The sequence below is a fragment of the Camelina sativa genome, chromosome 20 (genome assembly GCF_000633955.1).
Source record: "Camelina sativa cultivar DH55 chromosome 20, Cs, whole genome shotgun sequence".
NCBI classification, from domain to species: Eukaryota; Viridiplantae; Streptophyta; class Magnoliopsida; order Brassicales; family Brassicaceae; genus Camelina; species Camelina sativa.
Window position 1 is genome coordinate 11,565,709 of NC_025704.1, and position 10,247 is coordinate 11,575,955.

The window sequence follows — 10,247 nt, forward strand, 5'->3', positions numbered from 1 at the left end:
GGGACTTGACTTCGCGGAGCCTGAGATTGGACGTTGGAACTGGCCGGAAGATTTGTAGCAGATCAGGTGGGTTCGCTGGAGAAGAGAACCTGATGGATCTTGGTTGCTTCCATCAATGGTCTCAAACTGGTGAATCCACCGCAAAGCCGTCGATCTTGCAACCACCGGTGTTACTGTTCAAGCATCCGTCTCAGGTCATTCAGCAGGATCCGATCCTTCTTTCCGGCAAAGGCTTAGACGTCGTTTTTCTTCTTTTGTATCTGTTGGACTTTAGCATGTAATCCAAGGCCAAGCCTATTTTTGGGAAGGCCCATTTAAAAGTTATAAATAAATTAATAATTAATTTAAAAAAAAAATATATATATATATATCGATTTGTGGGACGATCATTATGCTGCTCCGGCAAGTTATCGGTGATTCGGTGCTATCTATGTGGTATGAAGGGGAAGAGATAGAGAGGGAATACATTTAGAGGTGGCCAAAGACAATTTTGAACAAATTAGGTCATTTACATGATTTTTTTGCCGATATTTATACCCTATTTCTTCTATCAACGAATATCATATTATTGAAACACACCACTGCATTGTATTAATGTATCACATTCTTTATTTGTATCCGATCAATAACAAATTATAGTACTAGTCCACCGTTTTATCAAATCGGTTATGTCCAACCTACACATGCTTCTAAAGCAGTCTAAACCCTAAAACTACATATATGATAGATAACAAACAAGTTCTTTAAATAAGTCTAAACATCTGATTAAATTCAAGTATTCAACCACATGTTTATATACAACCAAATTAGTACTTCGGTATAACCCATAAACATTGCATGTTCGCATCCAAAAAAGGAACAATGATATAACAAATGCATGAACTTCATCGTAATACAAATTCTATTAATTCTTCTAGTCAAACCTTTATGATCTTCCGCCAAATTTTTTTCTTCGTTGCAAGAAGAAAATTAAAGGACATAATATCCATCTATTTATATATGTACATATTCAAGTAATATACAAACAATAAAAGAAAAAAATAAAAATAACACTTTGGTGAATAAAAAGAAAGAAAGAAGAGTCGCTAGGGGGTGGGTTGCGTAAAGCATTCAAATTCGAAACCGCGTATCAACATAGGATCTCATCAGGATCAGGAGGATCATTCCCAATGGGGTCCCCCACCCCCACCCTTTAGTCCTCATTTATAGACCCACTCACTCTCTCATTTCGCTTTTCGCTTTTCAATTAATATCCAATCTATCATGTCTGATCCACTTACCCCACTCAATGTTTGTTTGTTGCCTCCACCTTCTTGTCCCTCCCTCCGATCACGTGGCGTTTCCTATTCCCTTCATTCCATTTGTGTTATCCATAATCCCCTCTTACATGATTTATATACCTAACATCTCTTTTGGTTGCTTGTTACCTTTTTACACAATCAACGGTGGACTGTGCCAACTTCATCATCTTCAACATCAACTTGGTCAACACTATGTCTATATGTAAACTTTGGCTTTGCCTATTTTCATTCTATTTTTGCATAAGTCTTAAATAAGAAATGAAAATGCCTCTGTCTATCATTCTAAAAATACTGTTAAGGAATACATTTTTAGAGGAATGTTTTTGTTAAGAAAAAGAAAAAAACAAAACAAGGGTCGTCAGGATCTACTCTCGGTCTTGGCCTCTTGGGCTTTCAGCTTTGGTCGTCCTATGACTTATTGGGTTATTAAAAATTACTATTTACCAAAGGAGTTGCCCTCTGCTCACCACAGTATATGGGTCTTCCAAACATCTCAAGTTAAGTTGTGAACAGACGAAAGGAAGGATTTATAGACGGTCAAGAAGACCCATATATGGCTGAAGTATAATATTGGACTGGTTCTTGTTTAATAAACAAGCTCCCGTAATCAGGCCCAGTCCAGATGACAACTTAGAGCAACCAGTTTTTTCTATGCATTTTATGGCCACCAATTTGTTTTCAGGGTCACCAATATTTTTGTGATATAATGGTTATATTTTAGAGCTACCAAAGTTATTTTTAACTAATTAAAGAATTGTTGTTTAGAAGGGAAATACTTGATATGCGTTTAATTTACGTTGTATTACTGTTCCAATTCTAGTGAATTCATGTTCTGGACTGTCTCATGGAGTAATTTGGCATTCATCGAACGTTAATAATCATGTTACAGTTTTTTTTGTTGTTGTATTAAATTCAAAATTGTACACAAACACTTCTAAACATTGACGAAACCATAAATTTATTTGAACATGGATGTTGTTATACATTTAAATTGAAGGAGAGGGAGAGGGAGGTACTAAGAAAGACATGACAATACCATTGAATTCTTTGGACTTTTCCGTTTGTGGTATATGTGATGTCTTTGGTATCACTTTAAGCGTCGCCTTTTTCCCTAACATCCTGGAAAAAATATTCAAAACCAAACGAATATGAATAACTCACTAGACAGTACTACCTTTGTTCCAAATTAGTTCTCTAATCGTACTCTTTGTATTCTAATCTAGCATATACATATACAATTAAACTTTTATTAGATCAAAGTCCAGATAGAAATAATATAATCAAGGGTCTTACTCTTTGAGGTCATGGGCCATTTTTAAAGGAAAAATTTGATCTTGCTCCCCCCATATCAGCATTACATCCTGCATGATTCATGCTTATTCATTAATCACTTGTAGGCATATAGTTATCATTTAATTTAATCATGTTGTAATTTATCTAGTTTTTGATATTCCCATATTCAATAAATCTAGGCGTTTCCGCTACTTGTTGTCATACCTTTAATGTAATTCAAATGCAAACTTTGATTTAAGTCTCGTTATTTATATAAATAACTAATAAATGTCACCAACGAACAGAGTTATAGGTTATCGTTAGTGATCGCGTAAAACCAAAAGAAAATTAAAGTGATGATAGCGATCAGCGAACCTGTTGAATCGGAGAAACGTTAGTTTTGTCATCCTTCCCAATACTCAGCCCCTCCAAAAGTTCTGCTTTTTCCTCTCTCTTCTCCGAATACATTTTCTGTCAATTTACCATTTAATGTGTATCAATTTTTTTTGTTGCCGACAATCATGCAAGCTAAACTTTTCTTTCAACCCCGATATAATTATATTTAAGTTATTTAAATAAAAAGTTTGCGAACTACAAGGCCATCGTTTCTTTCTTACTGATCAATTCTTCTATACAAGCTTTCATATAAGCCTATAATCAAATGAAAGCGACAAATTTCTTCATCTTTTTTATATCCACTAGTCTTTCCAAAGATAATAAATTAGTGGAATGCATATATCTTTAAATTCCACTATTTTCTTACAATTTATAAATATTTGCAGTAAGTGTGGGTTGTTAGTAGGACAAAAAAGCATTAAGTGTGGGTTTAGTTTTTTTCTTTTTCTTTTTTCTTTAAAAAAACATTGTTCTATATTTCCATACATATCTAATACAAGAAAACTGAATTCAACCTTTAAGTAAACTCATTCAACTTAGAGCAAGAAAATTGCAAAAATAGCATACACTATAACAGTTTGTTTCAAAATTGGTATCGTTGTCTATATTTTTTTGCATAATACATGTTGTTCATGAATAACAAAAAAAAATTCTTAAGTTTTGGCCTTAAAATTATAAACAGCGAAACGACGATTTCACCTTTTTCGGCTGATGAAAATAGAGACTTCTATAAAATAGATGGAGTAATTAGTTGTAAATAATTTTATAGGTTTTTCGAATTTCTTGAGTTTTGTTTTATTAAAAAAAATTATATAGTTGAAATTTGGCGGAAACTTTAAGGTGATCTTTGCATTTTTCCTGAAATAAAGACAAAATAAATAGAAGTACCTGGCAAAAGTCGTTCAAGACAAAATCTGGTACGTAATCGAGTCTCTTAGAAGAAACTATCCCAGACATTCTCCTGAGTTCTGTCGCGGATGAAGGAAGCAACACCTCCTTCATGCCGTTACACTTGGCCCTCGCGACGAACGCCTCGTTATCACTCCGCCGCATATTAACGCCGGAGCTAGCAAGCACCACTTTCTCAACTTTCTCCGGAAACATTTTCGCCATGTTATACGCCACGAATCCGCCGTAGCTCGTACCAATGACGCTGAACCTCTCGACTCCGAGCTTCTCCATGAGCTTCCCCATGCACAAAGCCTGAAACATCTCTGTGCGGTTCTCGTCTGTGGAAGAGGAGCCGCCAAAGAAGACAAGGTCGGGGACGTAGAGACGAAAGGATCGAGAGAGCGGCTTCACCTGATAGCTCCATTGCCACACAGCGGAAGGGCCAAAACCGTGGAGGAGGAGGAGCGAAGGTTTTTGTGTATTTTGCGACGGTGGTGGTCCCCAGAACTGTATGGTGGTTTCGGAGTCGATGGGTAAGGTTTGTAGAGAGAGACCAGCGGAGGAGAATCTCCGGCGGAGTAGTGCCTCAACGAATTTTGCGACGCTTAGAAACGAGGGAGCCATGTTTTGGTTTTTTTCCTTTTTCGGACCAAGATAACAAAATATATTAAGCTTTTTTTTGAGAGAGAGCGAGAGGTAATTTAATTAAGTGATCGATAGAGATTGAGAGAAAGAGATGTTATTAGTTATGAATTGTTGGATGAATTATTGCATATGTAGACAGATGTCAAAAGAAAAAGAAAAAAATTGCACTTATTGACTGCATGCCTACAATTTGTTAATTACTGTTTCCTTGTTTGGTTCTTGTTTTTTTTTTTTTTTTTTTTTTTTTTTTTTTTTTTNAATTTTGGAGTTATTTGTTGGGGAAGAAGTTCAAACAACTTGTATTTATGGTTGTTGTTTAATATTTAGTTAATTTACTTTGAATATTTGCATTGAATAGTTAATTTGTTCTCTAAGTTTTGTATAATTTACCTGTAATTAATGATGTTCTGCTTTGTAATGCGAATCAAACAAAATTATAGAAGTTTAGGTCAACATCTTTATAGGTTATATAAAAAATAGTTTCTAGAAAGTGATTAACAACAAAAAAAAGCAAGAAACTTACATAACATTGGGTCGAAGAAACTGCACTGTTTATTTTAACTTAATTGTATAATTAACTAGGACCAGGAGCCAACTACATGTACAATATTAATTAGGAAGTCAAGCTGTAATTCATATTGCCCGTCCGTGATGTTGTAATTAAGGGCACAATTTGAGTTGTGGTGATACAATATTTATTTATTTATGGTGTAAATTAATAAACTTGGACCTTAACTCCATTAGTAATCTTCTATGATGGAAGTAATTTTCTCTGTTTGAAGACCTAAACAGATTAAATTATCTTAACGTCGATGCCAAGTATTGTTGAATTTGTCTTGCAAATAAAGAACCTTCTCTATTCGTCACGAAATGTCCACACGATAATAAGTTAAAAAGCACACATTAACTATTACGTACGTTATGTATACGTTATTACGTACGTGGTTGTTTTATGGGTAAGGGTTTTTCTATTAAATGAAAAGAAGTAAAGTTTGTAGTTGTACGAGCTACTTTTTTTTAGTTAGACATGCCAAAAAAAATTATATGGAGCCAACTAGAATTTAATAAGCAATTAAGGAGGGCCCGCAGATCGTGGTCCTTGAATTGACTTATCACTTATGGGTAGCAGGGTAGGCTCTTGATAGAAGAAAGTACGCAAACTTTATTACTATCACTTTCCGATACACCGTTGTAACAGAACGAGTCACCAGCACATCACCGATTCATCAACTCAGTTCAAAGCAACACATACGTCACTCTTTCTAACAAAACAATACATAAAAGATCTAAAACAGAATGAATCAAAACTATATACAATTGATCTTTTTCTTCTGCACGTGCTTCTTCAAGTCGCACGTGTTGTCTCCTCACTCTTCTTCCTTCTTGTATATACGAAATGGGGCTTATCAATAGCCCCCCTTCGAAACGAAGCTTGTCCTCAAGCGCTACATCTGGAAATTGTCTCTGGACTTCCTTCGCGTTCTCCCAAGTGTTTTCATGATCCGGAAGACCCTTCCAATGCACCAACACTTCCAACACACCATCATCATTGTACCGAGTTTCTAACAAGCTTTCCGGTTCGATGATCAACTCGCTATCTTCATTAAACATATCAGGCAATGGAATAACTTGCTTCTGTTCTCCCAACACTCGTTTAATCTGAGAAATATGAAACACCGGGTGGATTTTAGATCCGTCAGGTAATTTCAAGTGGTACGCTGCTTTACCAATACGCTCCATAACTTCAAACGGCCCAAAATATTTTGCTGCCAACTTCTGACACGCTCGTTTAGCCACCGACTGCTGCCTATATGGCCGTAACTTCAAGAAAACCCAACTACCAACTTCATGTTCTACATCCCTTCGATGTTTATCTGCATTGTTCTTCATAAGTTGTTGAGCGTGAATCAAATGGTCCTTAATCTGTGCCAACATATGATCTCTCTCTTTCATCATTGTCTCTAACTCCGACACTTTAGTTGAGTGTTCTTCAAAACGCATGATAGCTGGAGGATCACGACCGTATAACACTCTAAAAGGGGTCGTCTTCAGAGAAGTATGATAAGAAGTGTTATACCATAGTTCAGCCCAAGGTAAGAACTGTTGCCAAGTCTTCGGATGTGCAGATGCAAAGCATCAAAGATAAGTTTCAAGGCATCGGTTGAGTACCTCAGTCTGACCGTCAGTTTGAGGGTGGAAAGCAGTGCTATACTTCAATTTGGTACCAGCCAGCTTAAAACACTCTTTCCAAAATGCACTCAGGAATGTATTGCCTCGATCTGAAATTATTGAGGCTGGATATCCATGTAACTTGACCACCTCAGCTATGAAAATTCGTGCAACGTCATATGCAGTGAATGGATGCTTGAGACCTATGAAATGGCCATATTTACTAAGGCGGTCCACTATCACCAATATGACATTCTTCCCATGAGATGTTGGTAATCCTTCAACAAAGTCCATCGTAATATCTTCCCAAACTTGTCGTGGTACTGGTAACGGTTGTAGCAACCCTGCTGGAGAGAGGGTAGAGTACTTGTGTCTCTGACATATATCGCATTCTGCTACAAAACGTTGTACATCTTTCAGCATACCCTCCCAATGAAACGACTGTTGTATACGCTTGACTGTTTTCAGAACTCCTGAGTGACCTCCCATCACACTATTATGATATTCCTCCATAATCAACTGAATATACTTTGATGACTTAGGGATAACAAGCCTGTTCTTGCGCCACAATCTCCCATCTCTAACCGACAACTTCTTCTGTGAACATTGGCCTTGTAAACATGATTGAATTAAGGCCTGTAGCTGCGTATCCTTCTCTATTTCTTCATAAATGTCATGTACTTGTAAGACAGTAGGGACCGTGAATGCCATTAGTACATGGGACTGTAAAGTTCCTTCCGCCTGAACCATTCGTGATAACCCATCAGCAGCTTTGTTCTCTACGCCTGGTTTGTATATCATCTCAAAGTCGTAATTCAGCAGTTTAACCAACCATTTATGATAGTCCATTGTTGCCTCTCGCTGATCTAAAAGGAACTTAAGGCTCTTCTGATCTGTATGGACCATAAAGTGTCTACCAAAAAGATAATGTTTCCACTTTTGTATAGACAGTACAATCGTCATCAACTCGCGTTCGTAAACCGGCTTGAGCTGTTCTTTGGCTGACAACCCATGGCTAAAGTAAGCAATCGGTTGCTTCTTCTGCATCAATACAGCTCCTAACCCGAAGCCTGATGCATCTGCTTCCACTACAAATACTTCCTCGAAATCTGGGAGGGACAAGACCGGAGCAGTAGACATGGCTTTCTTCAACTGATCAAACGCCATTTGTGTGTCTAAAGTCCACTCAAAACTGTCTTTTCTCAATAGATCAGTTAGCGGTCTTGCCAAAACACCATATCCCTTAATAAATCTTCTATAATAGCCAGTAAGACCCAAAAATCCTCTTAACTCCTTCACTGATTTAGGTGTAGGCCATTGTGTCATAGCTAGTGTCTTTGCTGGATCAGTTGACACTCCTTTGTTTGAAATGATGTGTCCCAGATATTCTACTTGCGGTTGACCAAATAAGCACTTCTTTCTGTTGGCAAACAGTTGATTAGCTTCTAAAATTCTCATAACAACCAACAAGTGTTCCAGATGCTCCTTCAAACTGGTACTGTACACCAAAATATCATCAAAGAAGACCAGTATAAACTTCCGTAGGTAAGGTCGAAACAAGGTGTTCATTAACGCTTGAAAAGTGGCTGGGGCGTTTGTTAAACCAAACGGCATTACCAAGAACTCATAATGGCCGTCATGTGTTCTGAAAGCTGTTTTTGGTACGTCGGTCTCCTTCATCCTTATTTGGTGGTACCCTGCTCGCAGATCCAATTTGGAGAATATCACTGCACCATTAAGCTCATCCAGCAACTGATCTATCATTGGAATAGGGAACTTGTCAGGAACAGTTACACGGTTCAATGCTCTATAGTCTACACAAAATCTCCAACTATTATCCTTCTTCTTCACTAGTAATACTGGGCTCGAGAAAGGACTTTGACTTGGCCTTATTATCCCAGACTCCAACATCTCCTTAACCATCTTCTCCATGATTTCTTTTTGTGCGTGAGGGTATCGATACGGTCTTACGCTGATTGCATTTGTTTCCGCCAACAAGTTAATCGAATGCTCATTACCACGTATTGGTGGTAAGTCAGTAGGGATCTCAAACACTTTGTCAAACTTGGCTAATACTGACTGAATTTGAACATCTGTAGGTTGTGCTACCAACTGAGTCGACTGTTGACTACACAGCTCCATCTGTACGCCTTTCTTACTAAAAGTAACTCCACTAGATAGTGATTTGAGAGACCTCTTAGACAAGTAGAGATCAGGTTCACCCTTCAACATAACCATCTGACCCTTATGTAAGAATGACATTTCGTTCTTTTCCCAGTTCACACGACAATCTCCCAAGGTGCGTAACCAATACACTCCTAATATGATGTCAATCGGTCCAAGTTCTAACACCACAAAGTCTGTTGTGAATTCCAGATTTTGTGCTGAAAAAGTAACTTGTTCGCACACTCCAATGCCCTGAACTGTAATGCCTGATTTTAATAGGACTGACAAATTTGGATCCTCTCTGCACTTAAGTTTCAACTTCTTCACCGCTTCTGGGGAAATAAAATTGTGTGTGGCTCCACTGTCCAGCATGATTATCACTCCTGACTTTCCCACTGATCCTCGTACTTTGGTAGTATTTGTAGAGGGTAAACCCCTGAACGAGTTGAATGATAACGACATGCATTCTCCCACTGGTTCTGTTAGTTCTGGCTGTTCATCATTCCCCTCCAATAACTCTACCTCATACCCATTAAACACCGTTAAAATTCTGAGTTCTTTGTTAGGACACTTATGTTCTGTAGACCATGGCCCGTCGCACTTGAAACAAATGCCTTTCTTCCTCTTCTCATCTAATTCCTCCTTGGTGTTATGCTTTCGTGGCCGCTGATCCCCTCTAACAACTCGCTTTTCATTTGCATAACTAGCGTCTGTTGTTATAGCTTTCATCTTCCATGTATTATTGTGTTGATAGTTGTTGGTGTGAGAAACCCCCAGTGGATCCTTATTTTCTTTATTAGATAACATCAACTCCTTCTGTACTACTCTGCGTATGATGCTCGTTTCCATTGCCCTGGCTTTTGCGATCATCTCTGGTAAGTCTCTCGGTTTTTGCATATGCACCAACTCTTGCATCTCCAAGGTTAATCCATTTAAAAAAATTCCTTCTAACTTCTGATCATCTAACCCCGTAACTTGAGATGATAAATCCTCAAAACGTTGGACATAGTCTGCGATGGAACCTGTCTGCTTGATGCAAAAGAGGCTCTGGCTTAGACCTCGCAACTTCAAATTACCAAAGCGTAGTAACAAACTTTTTTTAAACTGGTCCCAATTTGCAAAATCTCTTATGTTCATCTCCCAATTATACCAACTCAGAGCTTCCCCGCGTAAACTCACTGCTACTAGCGCCAATTTCTCAGCCTCAGAGTAACCACCAGTTCTAAAAAATCTCTCCACGGTTGCAATCCAACCATAGGTCCCTTCACCGTCAAACACAGCCATCTCTACATTTCAGAGAAGATTTTCTCTAATCCCAGGCCTAATATCACTACGGCAAGGTTCCAAGATAGAGCGTGCACGTGGTACCTGATTGGTATGATCTTGCGATTCCGACGTCGTAACTTG

At 38.0% G+C, this 10,247-nt stretch overlaps 1 protein-coding gene across 1 annotated transcript; it reads right to left on the minus strand.

The window, feature by feature from the left end:
* On the minus strand, nucleotides 2,241–4,606 carry LOC104770518 (dihydrolipoyllysine-residue acetyltransferase component of acetoin cleaving system-like). Its single transcript, XM_010494952.2, has 4 exons — nucleotides 3,858–4,606; nucleotides 2,949–3,044; nucleotides 2,595–2,662; nucleotides 2,241–2,420 (listed from the first exon to the last, which is right to left on the minus strand). Exons 1-4 carry the CDS (start codon nucleotides 4,482–4,484, stop codon nucleotides 2,288–2,290), a joined length of 924 nt encoding a protein of 307 aa, XP_010493254.1. The 5' UTR covers nucleotides 4,485–4,606; the 3' UTR covers nucleotides 2,241–2,287.

Coding starts and splice junctions, on each gene's coding strand:
- LOC104770518 (XM_010494952.2), bottom strand. CDS start 4,484: ATGGCTCCCTCGTTTCTAAGCGTCGCAAAATTCGTTGAGGCACTACTC. Junction 3,045..3,857: donor TCTTGAACGACTTTTGCCAG/GTACTTCTATTT, acceptor GTAAATTGACAG/AAAATGTATTCGGAGAAGAG. Junction 2,663..2,948: donor ACGTTTCTCCGATTCAACAG/GTTCGCTGATCG, acceptor TGAATCATGCAG/GATGTAATGCTGATATGGGG.